Genomic DNA, 22,058 nt, shown 5'->3' on the forward strand with positions numbered 1-22,058 from the left:
CCCCCTATCCATATTGAGCAGCCACCTAGGCTATAGCTCTTGATGATACCCGATCATAACCCTTGATCCACCAAGGTCTCAAGTGGGTAGAGCCACCAAGTCAGCAAGGTAAGACCTTACCATAAGCCTCTCTTTCGGTCACTTACCATCGTCTTCACTTCAAAGCTTGAGCCACTAAGGCAAGGGTCTTCGCGTCACCGTACATGAGTCTTGCCACCACTCCACACCAAGTATGAGGGTCAACAAGCTTGAGCCACTAAGGCCCAAGGTGCTGACGAGCCACCAAGACTCTAAGGCTCCGACGTACCTCTCGATACAAGTTAGAATCACTCCTTGATCCCTTCTCTAAGCAGCAACACCTAGACACAACTCTCTCTAGGCCTATTAGCACTAATCACTCTATAATCTTGTGCTTAATTGCCTTGGATGGTCACTTTTAGTATTTTGGTGACTTAGATGTCTTCTCAAGTATCGATGAGCTTTCCTAGACTTTAGCGCACTCAAATGGCCGAGTAGGGGGTATTTATAGCCTCAACCTCGCGAACTAACCGTATCCAATGTCTCCAACGGATTGTGAACGCCGGATGATCCTGTTTGTACAGCAGTACAAACTAGCCGTTGGAACTCCACTCAAGTCCATTTGTGAATATCAGATATTCCGATGTAACCTTCAACTCCATCACCAGACCATCCAGTATGTATACTTGAGCATGAGCGATCCACTTCTCACTATTCAATTTGTCCGGTGTGTATAACCCCTTTGATCGCCAGACCATCCGATATGTACAACTTCTCACACCTCTCAAAACCTTCTGGAAAATCCTCCAATGAAGCCTCCGTTGTATTATTCTCTTTATCACCAGACTATCTGGTGAGTTCAAAGCTCTTCTGTACTAAAAAACTTGCTCTTGAAAAATGCTCCGGTGTGTACTTTTCCTTAACACCAGACCATCCGGAATGTTGAACTACAGAATCTCTTGTGAGGCAAAATACTCTGGTGTGTATAACCTTTAGAGCACCGGATCATCCAGTGAGGTCTTCACTTTTGTTCTATGAGTCCAACACTTCATTGAGCATCGTACCATCCATGAGTTCTTCTTTTTGAGTACCGGACCATCCGATAAGTGCATTTTCTTCTAAATTCGTCCAATTCAACCATTCTTGAGTTCGATTCCAGCGGTTTCTTCATGTATTGCGTTCATGAGATCTACTAAGACATATACTTGATAAACATGTTAGTTCCATTGACTATATTATTATTAATCATCAAAATCACATATATACACTAAGAGGCCATGCTCATTACAGTTTGATAGCGTAAATTTGTGGCTTCTATGCTGATGATTGGTATTACGACATAGGAAATAACTGTAGCTATAATACATGTTAACTCAATTTTAAAAAATCGGCGACAAAAGTAGTTACTATGACATGATTTATTTACTATGCGCGAGCCCAGGGCTGAACATAGGTTACGAACAACAAACACCATGGGGGCTACTGTAAAGCTTGGCCTAGCCCCACACGAGAGATGAGCGTAAGCCAATTCATGTACCGCGCGATTGTTTGATGTAGTGGGATAGCAAATTTGTTTTACCGTCACAACGCACGAGCATTGGCTAGTTATTAATTAACCTCACGGTCTAGAATTTTGATCATGCAAATCAAATTTGTTAATCAAATCAAATATAAAAATGATGTGTAAATTATGTGACATGATTGTGATATAATGCTGTAGGATTTAGTTCAAATTAACGTGCAAACTCCTAAAGCAATTCCTCTCTTCCAAACAAAACCAAAGCTTAAAGTAAACTCCTTGATGCTACGTTACTTTTATGAAGAAGATGTTGCATGAAGATGCATGATTAAGTGTGTAAATTATAAAAAAAAAATCGATAGAAATGTTAAAAAATATTTCCTGAAAATAACAATCAAACATAAAATAAGACCTTTGATTCCACAGAAGAAGTTTTTAACATAAAGCTGGCAGGAGTTTACCAGTTTACCAGATTTGTATTAATAGAGCAGGAGCAAAATATCAGGCCGAAGCCAAAAAAAATCAAGGAAAAAAAAGGCGATCATTTATGGCAGGAACGGAACCACGGCCGCCAATTTTTCTGCCCCTGCGATGCATCAAGCTCTGGCATCGTCTTCAATTTTTGCTGTTAAAGAAACCGCCGTCGTATGGTGGCTTTGGAAAACCCTTCATTCCATTCTTTCCATATCTCCCAGAGATAAGGATGACGATGGAGCGGAGAGCTTTCATCCGTGTGCCCGGTAGGGATCCAACCTCGGTCCACCGTTCAGCGTGAAGCCTAGCTGGCCAGTCATAAGGTCGTTCTTAAGCGATTTCTTTCGCGGATAAAAATCTGTTCGCAGAAGTATTTTTATTTTCTTTAGCGCTTCAACAGTTTTTTTTCACGGTTCCAGTCACAAAGGAATTCTCAAGACTATTTTCTTTAAGATGAGATTATCTTTTCTTTCTCTTCATAAATCCTTTCGAAGTGAAATTGTTGAAAATGAGAAAAAAAAGAATGAGAATGTGGAGAAAAATCAGGAAGTAAACAAAATAAAAAAAATATATAGTTAAGGATGGTGTAATTCATGTCCCAAATGCAAAGAGAGTATCGGCTCTGCGCAAAGTGGACAAACCTGTTGGTTTGGTCAACTCCTAGTGATTAATCTACCCGCAATCTACAGCCAATTTTGAAAAGTGAGCTACGAGAAGAACTTACACTTCGATGGGCCCAAGCCCGGCAAATACGATGTTCCATTTTGATGTTGTGGAGCCAAGAAACTAAGCTTGGGAAGCGGCCGCCGCCGTACCTTCTCCATAGGCGGTGAACTTTCAAGTGATCGAACACTATTTTTAGGGCAAAACTCTAGAGGATTAGACATCCCAACAGGTGAATAGACTATAGAGGAATCCAATAGATTGACCAAAGAGGATAACAACTCGACTAGATGCATTATCTTGGCTTCTATTATTGGATTGTAGCAGTAGGTTCCAAAGGGATCAAATGAGAATACCAATACCGCTTCTTTTTTCTTTCTCCATATTTTCTTTCAACCATTATTGCTTTGTCATGAGTTTTGGCTTCTATTTCGTTACGTGCAACCTAAAATGGGCAATATATGAGCCTTTTCATGGTCGGCATTTGTAAATTTGAAACACTCGCAGGTATGGATATTTCAGCTTGGTTTACCAGGTTTAGACTAGCCCAAGGCATCCCGACCCATGTAGTATAATATATGCTTTGATTGATGCCAAAAATGTGATTTTTGTTTGGCCCATTTTAGTCTCTTTTGTGTGTGACCATGTGGCCCATTTTAGCTAAAGCTTTTTAAGTAGTAAAAGTACAAAATACAAGCATTGTAGATATGAATAAAACCTCCCGACTTTGTCCTTTGAATTCCCGCGATGGATGTTCCATTTATCCATGGGAAATACCATGTGTTCTGCATACAAAAATGTCCAGAAAATGACATCTGTATACAAATCATTATTCATATTTTTTTTAACCCTCATCATGTCAGCAACAACCAGCATTTCCAGTCAAAGGATTTCCTTTATTCAATAATATCAAAGATACAAAGCATTGCATGGATGCAAGGACCAGACTCATGAAACAGACTTCACGAGATCGGCCCATAACTTATCCATACATGCGGAATTCCCTAAGTAAACTCGCTTGACTGGATGTTCTAAGCCGCATTTACTCCCCAAATGACAAGCAACTAGATAACTCAAACTAGCTTAATCAACCAAAAACAATTAAAATTCTTGCATCAATCAGAAACAGAGGAGCTCATATCACCAAGAGCTGTTTTCTCCACTAGAAGAGGACCCGAACAAGACCGCCATGTTGAGCCAATCATAAGGTTGCAGATGAAGGCCAGAAGGATCAGGCATGTCATGACCACCAGCAGCTTGGCCTCCATAATAACCATTGTTTCCCAAGTAAACATTCGGTCCATGTAAGCTAGGATCATGGTACGACTCATAAGAAGGAATAATTGGTGGCCACTGATAACTGGAAAATGGGTTTTCAGCAGCGAAGTTGTGAGTATTTGAATGGTTTTGAAGCTCAACTTGTGAAGGCAATGGCTGTGGAAGTTGTAGTGGCAGTGATAGAGGATGAAAATCATTGGACAATGGAATGTGCGATGATGATGTGGGTGCTATTGCTAGTGGTGGTGGCTGCAAAGGTTAGGTCCTGAGGAATATTGTGAGAAATGATTGTTGTACTGGTGCGATTCATTAGGTAGTGGCATCATATGTGCCTAGTGTTGTAGCAGCTGCGTTGGTGGTTTTTGTGGTGATGGCAGCATAATGGGATTCAGAAGAGAGGACTGCAACTTGGACGATGGTGGAAGAAGCCATGACGATTGCGGAAGATGGGAGGATGACTGTAAGGGAGTCCATGGAAAATGTCTTGGTGGCAGCTGGATCTGTGAATGCGACCACGAAGAGGAGAGCTGCAGAGATGGATCTCTTGTCCTACCGATCTCCATCTGGTAGCCGGGGTGCAGTGCCTGCAACCGATTGTTAATACCTTGTTGAACCTGGGAGAGCCCATGTACCATCTCGTTGACCTTGTTGAGATCAAGATCTTTCTCATCGCCGTAGATAAGCTTAGCCAACCTTGAGGTTTCCTGGACCTCCTTTTCATGTGTCATCGACACCCTCCTCCTCTTGTCCTCCATGGCTTCGCCTTTCTCTAGCTCGAATAGCTCATTTTGCATATGGGTGATTCTATCCATTTATTCCTAGTTGATGAGTGGTGGTGCATTCCCTAAGAGGAAAGAATCAATAATGGGGTTAGCCAGTCGATGGGGTGCCGAAAGCGGACATCTTTCCGTTTTTGATCCACTACAATAGCAACTCTCACGCCGGTGAGAGTGGACATGTTAGCAGTGGTTTTATGAAGCTCGACACACCACTAAAAGAATGTGAGGCTACGGTCTTTATCATCCTCAATAAAGCTAATACCAGATCTCCTCGCCCTCCTAGGCATTCTCAAATGGAGAATCAAAAGCAACTACTATAAATATGTGAGTAAGAAATGTATTTTTTTTTTCTTCGAGAGGAGATCGATGTTTTTTTATGAGAAGGAGGTTGAGATGCTCCCCTTATATAGAAAATAACAAACTGTAAATGGAACACATGGTCCCTGTGATTCTAAAGGTAAAAAAAGTTTTCCTTTCGAAAACAATGCATCAACATGTTAGGTATGGATTCTTACCTCTTGTCACTGACGAAGAGGCCCATCTTTTGCATGGGCAAGGTGGGGCCCATTTCTCAGCCGCTATTAGAAAAAAATGAAGTATTTCGTAGATATTACTTCTTAGCAACAAAAATGGGCTCTATATCCTTTTGACATATTAAGTGTGTATTTATTGTTGTGATAAAAATTGCAATGCAATCTTGTCGTGTATTAATTCGGAAGCAGTTTTTTTATCCTTTTCGCCAATGTAAGCAGTTCCAAAGTGTAGTGTTTAATGTTAATCAAACACAGCTATATACTATATGCTCTGCTACAACTATATGATAATCGAATATTAATTGAATCCTTGGACTCCACCCTTAGGCTGCCGTTGCTATACAATTGTATCTAAATTTTGGAACTAGTAATGAGTAGTGTGATCCAACAAGCTCTTGGTTGAATGAATAACAATTACACACTAAAAGTAGCACCCACAGGATAAATGTGGTCCTCTGTCTTGCTATACAAGTGCATCCTAATCCTTGGGATAATTAATGAGCAGTGTAATCCCGCAAAATATTGTTGAATATAAATTTTGACGTGCTACAATTGCAGTATCCTTAGAGTTCCCTCTTCGGTGTAGTCCTTGCATATGGGTATAGTTTACTACCTCTCAAAGTTTTAGATCAAACTATTTAAAATATTTAAATTAAATCGTGAATTTATGACCATTCTAGGAAGATCATCTAAAAAACTAAAGGTGTGCTATAACTAGGGCTGAAGAAGGTGGCGCTAATTCTGGACTGGTTGAAGACCGTTTCTAAATTCTACGTGATTTTATATGGTTTGCAAGGGCTAGAGTTTTCCTAGCCAAGGGGTTGATTTGGGCTGGAAAACAAAGTATTGTGGCCCGTGTTGGCATGCTCAATTGTACGAAGTTTCCAAGAATCACAATATGTGATATTGATGTAGCTAAGTACTTCATGCACTCCACTTTTGCTTTAATTTTATCATAGTGATGTCAAGGTTGTTGAGACCCTAGTAATATGATGCTTTACGTATAAGTTTAATTGCTATTGTATTTTTCTTTTGATATGTGCTTCTTTTTTAGACATTACTTGCATTAAAAAAACTGTATGAGGCCTAAGAAATGACAATTGAATATCTATTCAAGTTACGTTGTCATGTTATAGTTCAACGCTGAAGCAACGGTTTGGTGTTTCTGCTCAAAACTAATGGTTCCAACCTATATTGGCATGTTTTTGCTCTAACAACTTCATTTTTTATTACTTTGATAGTTCAAATTTCAGTCCATTTCCAGCATTATCGTATTTTATTCTGACCTCAAGAGAAAATATAGTTTAGGAAATTCTTTTGACATTTTCGATCTCAATTTATTTTGACGGTTTTCACCCCAAGCCATAACAAACATGTTTTCCCAATAACCCATTTAACAATCTCTGGCACTAAGAGCCTGTTTGTTTGAGCTTATGCTTTTAGGGTTTTTTTAAAAATTGTGCTTTTGGCTTGTCTGAAAAACTACGCTTTTGTAAATAGGCTGTTGGCTTCTACAACAAATTTTTTACTTCTCAGTACATAGCTTCTCAGAAAAGCATCTCTCAGCAAGCTTCTCAGCTTTAATTCATTTTTCTCAAAAACAGGCTTCTAACTTCTCTAGAAGCTACTTCTTCGGAACCCCGTTTATTCTAACTTCTAGCAGCAGCAGCAGCAGAATCAGAAGCAGAAAACAAACAGGACCTAAGTAGTTTGCGGGTAGGATTGCCATCCCTACTTAGGGCTAGAGTTTTGACTAGTCAAGTGATTGATACTGGCTTGGTGATGGGCTTGAAAAAGAAATGAAATTGAGGTATTTCCGTGGTATCATTCTCAAATTGTCAATCTCACTTGAATAGCTAATGTGGTATCTATCCATCGATAGTAATGTAGCTAAGTACAATACTACACTTTTGTTATATTAATGCAGATAGGTATTATGCTCCACTTTTGCTATTATCATTGTGATCTCGAGGTTTTTGACACCTTTTTTCGAAAATGGAAGGTTTATTGACTCTCATCGTTAAATTAAGTGGATACAATCATATAAGAGTTCACTCACAGCCCCTACATATCTAAGATGCAGACATCTAAACTAGAATGAAAAGGTAACGAAAAATAAGTGGAAAAACATTGCCGAATAAGAGGAAAAATATCCAAAACAAGGGACTAAGGTGGAGGAGCATCAATCTAAAGTCTAGACTACCATCCAAATTAGGTAAAAAAAGTCCCTAACCATGTATTCCAGATGTGCGCATGTTGCTACCATCAACTCTCGATGTTCCTACCGCTACAGCACAAACTACATACGGAGGCAGTGCATACAAGTATAAATAACTTGCAAATAAGAAGAAATTGCCATCTTATTAAAGACAATACTATTTTTGTATAGCTATAACAACCAACAAAGAGTTGACACCGCTAATACATTGGCTTTCCATTTTTTACTAAGGTCGTGAAGCCAATTTCCAAACATATTTGGTGCACTACGTGGCGGGTAAAGATTTGAAGCTATCTGGATGATAAACTATGTAGATCAAGCAAAATGGAAGTAAAAAAGCGGTGCTTAATCGTCTCATCTTTGTGACAAAAGTAACACTTCTGATCACCTTACCAATGCCTTTTGATTAAATTATATTTGGTTAGTAACATCCCTTTACGTAAGTACCACAAGAAAATTTTAATTTTTGAGGGTATTTTTGTTTCCATAGTTGGTTGTTCATTATCAATACATCACTATGTATAAGAGCATGATGGGGAGAGTTTACCAAGAATTTTTCAGATTGGTGCAAATTCTAGCGAAACTCGTATCGCTTTTGAGATAGGTCAATGTTGATAAGGAGTGGATACAACCACATAAGAGTTCACTCCTAGCCTCTGCATATCTAAGATGCAGATATCTAAACTAGAATGAAAAGGTAACAAAAAATAATAGGAAGTATGGACCAGTCTTATCATTAACTTTGATTGCTATGGTTCCCCCTGAAATGAAGCTTTCCACCCATGAACACTACTTAGGCGAGAAACCTTTCACCCAGATGGTCTGTAGCAAGAAGGGTCACTTGATTTTGTCACAGGCTTTCTCAAAATCTTTTAATAAGACCCCACTCAGCTTTTTACAGTGGAGTTTGTGTATGGTTTCATGCAGGATGACTACCCCTTCTAAGATGTTTCACTACACATGAAATATGTTTGGATGGGGTAGACTGTCCGGTCCACTATACTGTTTATGTGGTTGGTGGCTACCTTTGTGAAAATCTTGAAACTAACAATTTACAGGAAAATTGGCGGGTATTGCCGAATACAACAAGCTTCTTTTACTTTTGGTAGGAGCGTAATTACTCCAAAGTTGAGGCTAGGCAACAGAAGTTTCCCAGAGTGTAGTACATCAAATAACACCATCAAGTCATCCTTGATGACATCCAAAAAACTTGGTAAAACTCTACATGCCAACAATAATTGCATATTCAATCAAAGGATTTCCTTTATCCAACAATATCAAAGATACAAAGCATTGCATGGATGTAACGACCAGACTCATGAAACAGACTTCATGAGTTTGGCCCTTAACATACCCATACATGCAGAATTCCCTAAGTAAATTGGCCTGACTGGATGGTCTAAGCCACATTTATTCCCCAAATGACAAGCAACTAGATAACTCAAACTAGATTAATCAACCACAGAACAATTAAAATTCTTGCATCAATCAGAATCAGAGGGGCTCATATCACCAAGACTGACTCTTGCACCGTCACCCAGAGCTGCTTTCTCCATCAGAAGAGGACTCAAACAAAATTGTTTTTAGCCAATCATAAGGTTGCTGATGCAGGCCAGAAGGACCAGGCATGTCATGACCACTAGCAGCTTGGCCTCCATAATAATCACTGTGCAGACCAGAAGGACCAGGCATGTCATGGCCACCAACAGCTTGGCCTCCATAATAATCATTGCATAGGCCAAAAGGTCCAGGCATGTCATCACCATCAGCAGCTTGGCCTCCACAATAACCCTTGTTTCCCAAGGAAACATTCAATCCATGTAAGCTAGGATCATGGTACGGCTCATTAGAAGGAATAATTGGAGGTTGGTAAGTAGCAAATGGGTTTCCAACAGCAAAATTGTGAGTGTTTGAATGGTTTTGAGGTGGTGCCACTGGGTTGAAATTTTGTGCTCCGAAAGGAAGCTCAACTTGTGAAGGCATTGGCTGTGGAAGTTGTAGGGGCGGTGATAGAGGAGGAAAATCATTGGACAATGGAATGTGCGATGATGATGTGGGTGCTATTGCTAGTGGTGGTGGCTGTGAAGGTAGTAGGGTAGACCTTGAGAAATATTGTGAGAAATGGTTGTTGTACTGGTGCGATTCATTAGGTAGTTTCATCTTATGTGCCTGGTGTTGTAGCAGCCGCGTTTGTGGTGATGGCAACATGACTGGATTCAGAAGAGAGGACTGCAACCTGGACGACGATGGAAGAAGCCATGACGATCGCGGAAGGTCGGAGGATGGCTGTAACGGAGTACATGAAAAACGTCTTGGTGACAGCTGGATCTGTGAATGCGGCCTCGAAGAGGAGAGCTGCAGAGATGGATCTCTTGCCCTATCGATCTCCAGCTGATAGCCAGGGTGCAGTGTGTGCAGCTGACTGTTAATATCTTGTTGAACCCGTGAGAGCCCATGTAACAGATCATTGACCTCGTCGAGATCAAGATCCTTCTCATCACCATAGATAAGCTTAGCCAACCTTGATGTTTCCTGGACCTCCTTTTTACGTGTCATGGACAACCTCCTCCTCTTGTCCTCCACGACTTTGTCTTTCTCTAGCTTGAATAGATCATTTTGCATATGGCTGATTCTCTCCATTTGTTCCTCGTTGACGAGTGGTGGTGCATTCCCTAAAAGGAAAGAATCAATAATGGGGTTAGCCGATGGGGTGCCGAAAGCGGACATCTTTCCGTTTTCAGACTCCGCTACAACAGCAATTCTCGCGCCAGTGAGGGCGGACATGTCAGCTGCGGCTTTATGAAGCCCAGAACGCCGCTTAAAGAATGTGATGCTACGGTCTTTATCATCCTCAATAAAGCTAATACCAGATCTCCTCCCCCTCCTAGGCATTCTCAAATGGAGAACCAAAAGCAATTACTACCAATATGTGAGTAAGGAATGTATTTTTTTCTTCAAGAGGAGATCGATGTTTTTGTGAGAAGGAGCTTGAGAAACGCCCCTTATATAGAAGATAACAAACTGTAAGTGGAACACATGCTCCCTGTGATTCTAAAGGTAAGAAAATGTTATCCTTTTGGAAACAATGCATCAACATGTTAGTTATGGATTCTTACCTCTTGTCACTGACGAAGTGGCCCATCTTTTGCATGGGCAAGGCGGGGCCCATTTCTCAGCCGCCATTAGAAAAAATATAAATGAAGTATTGCGTAGATATTACCTCTTAGCAACTAAAATGGGCTCTATATCCTTTTGCCATATTAAGTGTGTATTTATTGTTGTGCTAAAAATCACAATGAAATTTTGTAGTGTATTAATTGGGAAGCAGTTTTTGTATCCGCTGGAGTCAACGCTGCCAATATAAGCAGTTCCAAATAAGTCTAGTGTTTAATGTTCATCAAATGTAGCTATATACTATATGCTCTACTACAACTATAGGATAATCGAATATTAATTGAATCCTTGGACTCCACTCTCAAGCTGCCGTCACTATACAATTGTACCTAAATTTTTGGAACTAGTAATGAATATTGTGATCCAACAAGCTATTGTTTGAATGCAATGATTAAAATATTGTTGAATATAAATTTTGACCTGTTACAATTGCAATATCCTTAGAGTTCCCACTTTGGTGCGGTTCTTGCATATAGGTATAGTTTGCTACATCTCAAAATTTTAGAGCAAACTATTTAAAATATTTAAATTGACTCCCGATTTCATGACCATTCTAGGAAGATCCTCTAAAACTAAAGGCGTGCTATAACTAGGGCTAGAAAAGGTGACGCTAATTCCAAACAAAATGAAGACTGTTTCTCGGCATAATATTTTAAAATCGGTGGAAGATACCGACTTTTTCCTCGATATACAAAAAACAAGTATTTACCATCGGTGCTGACTTCGAGAAATAGATGGCAATTGGCAAGGAAGGGGTCGGGGCTTACCCATCATGTGTGACTAAGCCGATGCGGTGTAGTGGCTGCTGCTGAGGTGAGCAAGGCCAGCGTGGCATAGTGGCTCCAATCTAGAGCGGCACGATGACCTGTGATGTGTTGTAGGTGACAACGCGGGGGGGGGGGGAGAGAGAGAGAGAGAGAGAGATGGACGGACGGGGACAACACCGGCGGAAAAGAGATAGGTAGGAAAAAGAAAAGAAACGTGAATTTATATGGTTTTGTATCGACTAGAGTTTTCCTAGCCAAGGGTTGATTTGGGCTTCAAGATAAACCGGAAAAGAAAGGATCGAGGGCTAGACTTTAGCTTTGGTTTTATCATAGTGATGTCAAGGTTGTTGAGACCCTAGTGATATGATGCTTTAAGTATAAGTTTAACTATTAATTGTATTTGTCTTGTGATATGTGCTTCTTTTTTGAGACATTAGTTGTATTAAAAACTGTAGGAGGAATAATAAACAGCAATTGAATCACTACAACAAAAAGGGTTATCCGAGCCGGTTATCAGTGCCAGCTAGGATAGAACCGACACTGATGAAATATCAGTGCCGGTTCGTAACATCTCATGCTCGATCAGTGATCAGTGCCGGTTCGTAACTTAGTACCACTGCCGGTTCTAGTTATCAGCCGACATTGATACTTCAGTACCAGTTCAAAAATATGGATCAACACTGATAACTTTTTATCAGTGCCGGTTGGTTACTCGGCCCGATGTTCTTTGAGTCGGACCCGAAAGTTTTCTGAGGTAAAATGAATGAGTCTCGATTCTGTGTATCATATCAAGTCTCGAGGTCGCAGTGTTGGGCTTCTCTGCTCCTCTGTCTTCCCCCATCAGATCCGGGCTTATCTGCTCCTCTCATCTTCCTCCCCAAATTCCGCAGCAAACATTGGCACAATAGTTCCTTGGCTCCTCCCCGAAATCTTTGCATCGGCCTTCTCTTCCCCCATCAGCAAGCCGGCTGTGAGGTCTCTCCTGCTCTTGGCCGCCGTCGGCGACCTCGCCGCCGCACTCCGGAGGGTGGCCTGTTCCGGCGCCATAGCCTGCGTCGCGGTGACAGGACCAGCGCGCGCCGTCGTTGGCTGGGTTAGGCTCACAGACATGCTCTGCTTCCTCTGTGACACGCCCGATGCGCTCGCCCACCCCGCTGCGCAAGGACGACACTGGTGTGTTTGTGGAATTAATCCCCCCTCTCTCTCCTTGTTCTACCGGATTTGTTTTTGTTCTCTTTGAAATTAATCCCTCTTTTCTCTCCTCGTTTAGGATTATTTATGGGAATGGATAAGCAGAGCAGGGTCATGGATTCTCTCGCATCGGTGCTCGCCGTACACGATGTCTTCTTCAAATGTTTTAGTTGAGCCAGTAAATTTTTGTTGAGCAAGTGTGAAGAAAATGGTCGAATATTTGTGCTCTTTGAGATTATTGTAATATTCACTGCTGTGAGATGATTGGAATGAGGTGGCTCCGGCTCGATGCATCGAGTTCGGTAGATTTTTCTTTTTTTATTTTCTGTAAAATCGCATCAGTGCCGGCTCATGCAAACAGCCGACACTGATAGTTATCGTATCAGTGCCAGTTTGTCCCCTAAACCGGCACTGATAATCTGAGTATCAGTGCCGGTTTCGTGTTATGGACCAGCACTGATACTCATTATTAGTGTCGGTTCATAAACCGGCGCTGATAATTACGCACTATCAGTGCCGAGTAATCAGTGTTAGTTCAAAAACCGGCACTGATGTCGTTTTTGAGCCGGCACTGATGACTATTTCTGTAATAGTGAATGTATATTCAAGTTATGTTGTCATGCTTATAGTTGAATGCTGGTGCAACGGTTTGGTGTTTATGCTAAAAACTAACAGTTCTAATCTATATTGGCTTGTTTCCGCGCTAATAACTTCATTTTCTAATACTTTCATAGTTCAAATTTCAGTCCATTTCCGAAATTATCGAATTTTATTCTGACTTTGATAGAAAATATGGTTTAAGAAATTCTTTTGACATTTTCCCAATTGATTTTGACCATCTTCACCCTAAGCGATAACAAACCTGCTTTCCCATAAACCCATGTAACAGTCTCTGGCACTATTCGCCTCACACTACTCCAAAACACCTCATCAGTGCCGTTTCCAAAATCTCAATAGTGCCGATTTTGGAACCGGCACTTCATAAGTGGCACTGATAATCAGAGACTATCAGTGTCGATTTTGGAACCAGCACTGATGAAGTTTTTCCAAAACAAAAAAAAAGAAAAAAGGCCTGGCAAACGAGCCAGCTCGAAGCATTGAGCCGAGCCTGCTGCTGACTCCATCTGGTCCCTACCCTGCGCCACTGTCAGCTTCTTCACCGCCACCAGCTCCCTGCCTGGGAGGCTGCCCCAGTACACCTTCGCAAACACTCCCCTGCCCACCACGTTCTTTGCACACACAGGGCCATCCATGTATGAGTTCTTGGAGGCAAAGCTTGTGAGCTGGTGTGTTAATGGAGGTCATGGAGAGTGGCGACCTTTACTGAAGTTACGTGTGACCTTCTTGAGCTCGACAAGGGAGATGGTGTGGAGGGACAGCTTGAGGACGCATAACTCTTGCACCTCACCGCAGTCCGTCCTGCGGATGCTGAAGCGCTAGAGTGTCGACGACATCGTCGGTCCCAGCGACGGGATACCGTGGAGAACTGACGCTTGGCCTTGCACCTCCACGCCTCGGCCACAGCCTTCCACAACGGCCCATCGTGCCACGTCGCCAGCGTTGTTAGTTCCACCGAATCACGCGGGCCCCACTGGATCAGCATCACCTCTTTGCATGTGGATCCATGGCCGCCCCTAGATCTGTACTGCCCCACCCCCGGCCGCCTCTCAGCACCTTGCCTCTGTGCCACCAGTCCGCCAAGCCGCACCATCGCCGCACCCATCCTTCTTCCCCAAGCTGCAGCCCCATCGGAGCCTTCCCTGCACTGAGCTCCTTTGCTCCTCGTCGCCGCTCGGCCTGGCTTCGCCCATGAATCTCGGCCTCCATCGCCATGGGTCTCGGCCGCCGCTCTCTGTTTGCCCGTGGAGCACACTGTCAAGTGTGTGGAAAGAGAGTGAGAGATAGAGGGGGAGAGATAAATGTGAGAGAGACGGAGAGATTGTGAGAGAGAGTGAGTGTGAAAGAAAGAGCGTGAGATTGACAGAGATAGAGCCGAATGCGAGCTAGATGCGACTTAAACGAATTTAATAAAGATTTCGGGTCTAGCTCCACCCTTCAGTGCCAGTTGATAACAAAACCCAGCACTGTTTATATAAAAAACCAGCACTGATAATACTTATCAGTGCTGGTTTTTACCCGAACGGATGGGTTTCTACCTGATAGTGTTGCCAATCAGTACTGATACACTACCAATGCTGGTTTTAGCCTAACCGATATTAATGAGGCGCTACTTTTGACTGGTTCTGTAGTAGTGTCACTTGAAAGAAATTTCCCTCCTTGACGCCTTCAACATTCGCTTAGACTCCACACTAACATATCTTGACCAGAGCAATGCCTCCACCCTCAGATGGCATGTTTACATATGCCCCTTATCCTCCCTCATCTTAGCCATGCAGCTACTTAACTACCACTGTCATGACTTTGTTTAGACGATTCATTTATTGAAATTCAAAGTACATGGGTGCGCAACAAAGTGCACTAGTACACACCCTGAAAGTCTTTGAATATATACGAAACAGATGGTAAAACCAATCGATGATTCATTACGCGAAATATATGTGGATGGGTTGTGAAACCTAACAGTAGTGAGAGCATATTGGGGTCCCGTATCTATTGATGTCTCTCAGCTCGCTGGTACCCCTCTGGTGATCTGTCCGGTTCGCTCATCCGAGATTGTAGTTGGTTCGGTTGTGGGTTTTCCAACTTGCAGAAGCATGTAATCATTTGACAAGGCTCCGCAAGTCGTTGAGTGCACGAGCAAGCCAGACAAGGACTCCGGTTTTACCACCAAAAGCTCCCTGACCTGCCGGCGAGGCTAGTGTAGATAAGAAGGGGGTCCAAGTGGGGTGGCGGTAGAGAACCGTAGGGTTTGGGAGTCCCGAGAGCTAATTTTGGCTATTTGCGGAACCCACCCTGCACATAAAACGACAATGTAACATGAAAAACATATAAAGTTAATTAATCCTTGATTATTTTCTTATGACACTTGGCAAAAAAGATCTTCTGACACTAATGCTATCCACTGCAATGCCAAACTGTTTTGAAACAAGATTTCAAATAAGAAATCCGATTCTTAATTTACACAAACCCATGATTTTTATGGCACGTGGATTACATGCACATGCATGCACAGTGACTAGCTTATATACAGTTGGAAAGTGTTGGTTACGAAGTTACCAAACCAGGGAAGCTTTCGGTCCAGAGAGAGAAAGAGCTAAAGATGGCGAGACGCAATACGTATTTATGGGGGAGATGAATAAACTATTTTATCTCGGTCCCATCAGTTACAGTGTCGGTCTATTTATAGCTCATACTCAACCACTTCACACCATAATTTACAACATTACTCCTCTAATTGCCACATTCTCGGTATATTCGGGGGTATTTTGGTACCATTGAGTACATTTGCACATTTAAGATTATAACCCAAACCGCTACATGAGCTCACTACAAGAAATTCGAGCATTTATGATGAAAATGGTCATGACAAAACTTAAAAAAATGTCACAAAATGGTGTCTATTTGGTGACGATTAAAGACATTTTGTCATTAGTCTGTAGGGGGGCAGTTTCGTCAGGTATGTCTGTGATGAATGGGCACATTCATCATAGAATGTCTGTTATTTTGTGACGTTACTATAAGCCATCGTCACAAAAGCTATATATTACACTTCAATGATGAAATCCATTTTGTCACAATTTATTGGGCCCCAATAAAATATCGGGAGCATCATGATTTCTCCTGTTGCTCGTTCCCCAATCCACCACCAGTCCGCCACTTCTCATCTGGAGGGCAGAGCTCCACACAGAGCCACATCTAGAGAGCAGAGCAGCCCACTCCAGTTGTCTGGCGAGGGGGGGGGGTGGCAGCAACGAGGCACGGATCCTCCCAGCACTAGAGGCCAGAGCACACGCGGGCAGTGACTCCCCACTCTAGCAGGCAGCGGGACCCCCACATTTGGCGGCCGGCGCAAGTGGCAGGTGGAGGTGGTGGCGTTGCGCTGGTGGCCCGGCCACAAGGCGAGGCAGCGAGGAGCAGAGGTGGTCAGGTGCTTAACGGGCGACGGCGACACGGTGTGGACTGCTCCGAAGCACAAGGTATGATCTCTGAAGTACCCTCAAGCTAAATTATGATTTAGACAATCACTCAATGTCTCAATCTATTGATCTTTCAAGGATATGTAGAATTTAAGAGACTCTAGGTTGAGACCCGAAAGCAGAGATGCCAGAGCAAAGTGGTTTGAATTTGTAGAATTTAGTGGGTGGGATACTTTTAGAAATTAATTGTAGAAATTAAGAGGATTTGCAGATCCTACCATCTTTTTAGCTAGTGGTACATGATATGAGGGGCAAGATTTGTTCTGCCATATGTTTGAAAATTCTAAATGTCTTTCTAAGTTGTTATCTCTTAGCAGATGGACAAGTCCTAGATAAATGATAGGCTATTTTCCCCTACATATATCAAAGGTGTGAAGGCCTTCATGGGCTTTGTTCCAGAACGATTCGATGGGAATGCTCAAATACTTTGCCCATGTTCAGAATGCAATAACCAAAAACATGGACATCTAGCTCAAGTGGAAGATCACATATATATTTATGGCATATGCAGCACATACACTAGGTGGATACATCATGGAGAACCACTTAATGTTGAAAGCAATGGAGGTAGGGAACATGAAATTGAGGCTGATGATATGGATGATGATTCTCTTGATGCCATTGGTACACATGAATATGACAACGATGACGATTACGATGATGATGGAACTCCACAACTATTGCAAGACTTGTACACATCCGCAGACAAGGATAATGGTCAGCCAAGGTTTGCAAACATCTTAGAAGATGCAAAGTGTGAACTTTACACTGGGTGTGCCAAGTTTACAAAATTTTCTTTCCTTATTAAGCTACTTCATCTCAAGTCCTACTACCGGATCAGCAACTCTGCCTTTGATGCACTTCTTCAATTGCTATCCTTAGCATTCCCAGATCCAAATGCAGTACCCAGATCATATAATGAAGCCAAAAATTCTTATTCGTGAATTAGGGCTCGGGTACGAGTCAATTCATATGTGCATTAATAATTGTGTAATGTTTTGGAAGGAGTATGCCAAACATGACCATTGCCCAGTATGTGAAGAGGCAAGGTGGAAAGATCTGAAAGGAAAAAAGCGAGTTCCTTAGAAGGTACTGCATTATTTTCCTTTAAAGCCAAGACTTCAAACATTATTCATGTCTAAAGAAGTAGCGAAGAGCACTCGGTGGCATAAGTTGAAGCGGCAGATTGTTGATAATGAAATGAGGCATCCTGCTGATGAAATGAGGCATCCTGCTGATGGTGAGGCATGGAAAGACTTTGACAGAAGGTATGAATGGTTCGCACAAGATGCTAGAAATCTAAGACTTGGTCTTGCCACTGATGGCTTCAACTCATTTGGCAACATGAGCAGCTCGTATAGTATGTGGCCAGTGTTTGTTGTCCCATACAACTTGCCACCATGGGCATGTATGGATCAATCTAACTTTATCATGAGCTTACTTATCCCGGGTCCAAAAGCTCCTGGAAAAGATTTTGATGTATTCATGCAACCATTAATAGATGATTTGCTTGAATTATGGAGTGGAGTTCGTACCTATGATGCATTTACATGTGGAATGTTTACCCTACATGCAGCAGTGCTATGGTGTATCCATGATTATCCAGCCCTTGGTACTTTGTCAGGGCGTAGCACAAAAGGCTACTCTGCTTGTGTTCATTGTGACAAAGATCCTTGTTCGCAGGCTTTAAGGAACAAAATTGGTTACCTTGGTCATCGCCGCTTCCTTCCAATGGACCATCCTTGGCGGAGAAGCAGATCATTTAATGGGAAACATGAAAATCGGGCCAAACCAATAGAATTTTCAACATCTAAGTTATTGGAGAAATTGGAAGAGGCTAAAGATGTTAGACCTGGAAAGCATCCTCTGAATAGAAAGAGGAAGAGCACAGAGAAGGACCAGCCAACCTGGAACCGAAAGGTTAGTTTGTTTGAATTACCTTATTAGTCACACCTAAAGCTACGGCATAATGTAGATGTAATGCACATTGAGAAGAACATATGTGATAACCTTCTTGGGACATTTCTTGATATTGAGGGTAAGACAAAGGACACTGTGAGGGCTAGGCTTGATTTGGAAGATCTTGGCATTAGAAAGGAGCTGCACTTAAAACAGAATGGTGATTCATGTGTCATGCCATTCATGTGTCATGCCACCTGCTTGCTATACATTGACAAAAGATTAGAGTATTGCACTATGTGAATTTTTAAGAGATGTTAAGTTCCCAGATGGATATGCTGCTAACTTGACCAGATGTATTAACATGGATGGGTGTAAGGTTCAAGGTTTGAAAACTCATGACTGTCATATTCTTTTACAACAAATTTTACCAGTTGCTATGCGGGGACTGATCCATAAGGATATCTATGAAGCAATTGTAGAATTGGGAATTTTTTTAAGGAAATATGTGCTAAACTTTGAAGGTGGATGTTTTGCACAGACTAAAATCTGAAATTCCAATCATTCTTTGTAAACTTGAGAAAATTTTCCCACCTGCCTTTTTTGATGTGATGGTACACTTGGCTGTGCACTTACCTGATGAGGCACTTCTTAGAGGACCAGTACAGTATGGGTGGATGTACCCTATTGAAAGGAGACTATGTACGTTGAAGCGTTATGTGCGAAATAGGGCAAGACCTGAAGGGTCCATTGCAGAGGCATACATAGTCGATGAGTGCTTGATTTTTTGCTCAAGATATTTTTCGTCACAGTCAGACCGTGGCTGTGCAATTTTTAGTGACGAAACATGCACCAATAATGACGTTTATTAAGACATTACATGACAAATAAAAATGTCATAGAATATACTATCTTCAATGATGACATTTAAATCGTCATAAAATGTCAACCGTTCCATGACGATTTTGCGGGCTTCGTCACTAATTACATTCTATGACGCAGATTCTATGACGAAGAGAGTGACGCGAACAATATGTCACTATTTCTATTCTGTGACAAAAAAATACATTATACCATGACGATACCCTGTCATCATAGATAGTCAAATTTCTTGTAGTGGCTCCGTGCGAAAGGCAACAGAGGCTTCGCCTGCACCGATACTTGGCACCGCGGGTCGACCTTCGGTCTCCATGAGAAGGCCCACCAGATGCTTCGCCCGCGCTCCCTGAAACACAACTGTATTATTCATCATTGAACAGCCACCAGTGGACTTCACGTCAGGATCCGAAGGGGCGCGTAAGATCATTCCCCAACGGTAGCCCCCTACATGTAAGGTTCATCTTCGGTGGGCTGAACCTGTGAATAAGATGACATAGCTGAACATCGTCCCCTTCGGCCCGTCGAAGACATCTGGGGGCTCATTTTACCTTTTAGCAGATAGCCGCCTCATGCTCATCATCCTTTTTCTTTTTTATTATTTTTTAACTAATTTTTTTATATATGCGAGGATATGACCATTAGGCCCCCAAACAACGATCAGAGCTCGATGACACTAAGTGTCTTCATCTCAAGCCAAGTCATCTTTTACGGCAACGGTTCAATTTCTGACGTGCCTCATTTCAACCACCGTTAACACTCTTTTTCACCGTGATAAAAGAGCTCCACCAGTCTCTTCAATTTTCACCGCTTGAATCTGCTAAAGCTGTAACTCCCGTACAAAGACCCTCGCAGTCACACTTGTTTCCGAAGCCCAGTGAGAATGGCTCCGAGAGGTAAGACAAGTCGCTCGAAGACCTATTGGATCGGGAAATCTAAGGTTGATGAAGAAGTCCTTGTTGAAATAGTGAAGGAGTGTTTGATAAGCAATGTTTCGAGTCACAAGGCCTTGCCTATAAAGACAATCCAAAGGTGACTATGCTCTCTTCAGGTCAAGGCGAAGGAGAAGGCTCCCCGAACACCGAGGCTCGTAGACAGTCTGATGGTGGCAGCCAAAAGAAGCGGAAAATCACCAACTCTTCACGGCAAGCAGGCAAAAAGAAGAAGGCGCTTGCCCTGAAGAAAAGACCTCGCGAAATGGCCCTTGACATATTGGGCGAGGAAATGACCCCCAAAGGCTCAATGGCCATTCAAGCTATGCCCCTTCGACAAGAGGCTCCGAAGAGCATGCGGGATCTTCCCTCCTCCGCACTGAAGCATGCCTTTTCTGCACACGTGGACCTTGCCACGCTAATTCTTAGCGACGAGGAGGATGAACTTTCTGATCTGCACACTACCACCAAGATAGCAGGCGGAGGGAAGCTGAGGAGGCCGAAGGGGTAAAAATTGTCAAAGAAGCTGGAGCTGAATCAGCCTCTTCCTCTTCATCTTCGAGCTCATCGTCTAAGGATAGTTCGTCCAGAGGCCACAGGACCACAGAGACCGAAGAGGAAAATACCTCGCCGCCCCTACCGCACCGTGGTGGAAAGGGGCTTATGAATCACAACGGCTTACTCGATGCAAAGGCTATTAATGCCGAAGCCTTCAAAAAAATTTCATTTGAGCCAAGCTCGAGGGAGATCAATGACGCAAAGAAGATGTTTGGTAGCTTCATTCTCCCCAAGCTTGAGATTTCTCTGGCGCGAAAGCCCACTGTTGAGCTCATCGACACCTCCGATGTGGCCAATGCAAAGATATTTTGCATGACGACTTCAACTTTTGTTTGCTTACTCGTTCTGACACCTATGAGCTATTGCAGGCTATGCTCATTTCATGCGCGCGGCGTAAGCAAGCAGAGCATTCTGAGGCCCGTGCAAAGAATGTAGAGGCACAAAGGGCCCTTTTTCAAGCCCAGGCGAAGAAGACCGAGGCTCAAAAAAGGGAGTTCGCACAACGAGTGAGGGAGGTTGATCTGCGCTTGCAGTAGCTTGAAAAAGAAGTGAGCTCTTTTCGCTTAGGCAAACAGAGCGCAGAAGAAGAGGTCACCTATCTTCGCCAGAATCTAATGGCGTCCGAAGCTCAAGTTTTAGAGGTGCAAGCCCTCTTCACCGCTGAAAGAGCTAAAGCGCGGTGGCTGCACGAAGAGCTAGATGAGGTGAAGGCGCTATCCAATGATGCCCTCACTGTGCTAGGAGAACTAGAGCCGAAGGCTGTTGCAGCCTGTGAAGCAATTAGCAATACCTTCGATGGAATCGATGCTTCGGCCACGCCTCCAACGCTTGACCTTGTCGGGCTGGGTGGGTGGATCTGCAAAACCAGCGGTAGCCTTTTACCTGCGGCCCAGTTGTACGGCGACTTCTACAGTATGGTCTTAGCCAGGAGTTTAGTCCAGTCAATTGAGATGAGTGGCTGCGACCATCATGCTGCACTCCAAAAAACAACCTTCTGCTATCCTTTGGATATGTCAACTTCGGCTGTGTCGAGGGCATCGAAGACCACCGCGCAAGCATTCACCACAAACTACTGGTGTAAA

At 42.8% G+C, this 22,058-nt stretch overlaps 2 protein-coding genes across 2 annotated transcripts; one reads left to right on the forward strand and one right to left on the reverse strand.

Moving 5' to 3' along the window:
* Positions 1 to 9,015: 9,015 nt before the first annotated feature.
* On the reverse strand, positions 9,016 to 10,374 carry LOC133891202 (uncharacterized). The gene has a single exon (XM_062331920.1). It carries the CDS (start codon positions 10,372 to 10,374, stop codon positions 9,016 to 9,018), a length of 1,359 nt encoding a protein of 452 aa, XP_062187904.1.
* A 1,812-nt stretch (positions 10,375 to 12,186) lies between these two features.
* Positions 12,187 to 13,273, forward strand: LOC133891203 (uncharacterized). The gene is made up of 2 exons (XM_062331921.1): positions 12,187 to 12,596; positions 12,694 to 13,273. The coding sequence occupies exons 1-2, from the start codon at positions 12,187 to 12,189 to the stop codon at positions 12,713 to 12,715; spliced, it is 432 nt and encodes a 143-aa protein (XP_062187905.1). The 3' UTR covers positions 12,716 to 13,273.
* The last annotated feature ends 8,785 nt before the right edge of the window (positions 13,274 to 22,058 follow it).

Source organism: Phragmites australis, chromosome 14, assembly GCF_958298935.1.
Source record: "Phragmites australis chromosome 14, lpPhrAust1.1, whole genome shotgun sequence".
NCBI classification, from domain to species: domain Eukaryota; kingdom Viridiplantae; phylum Streptophyta; class Magnoliopsida; order Poales; family Poaceae; genus Phragmites; species Phragmites australis.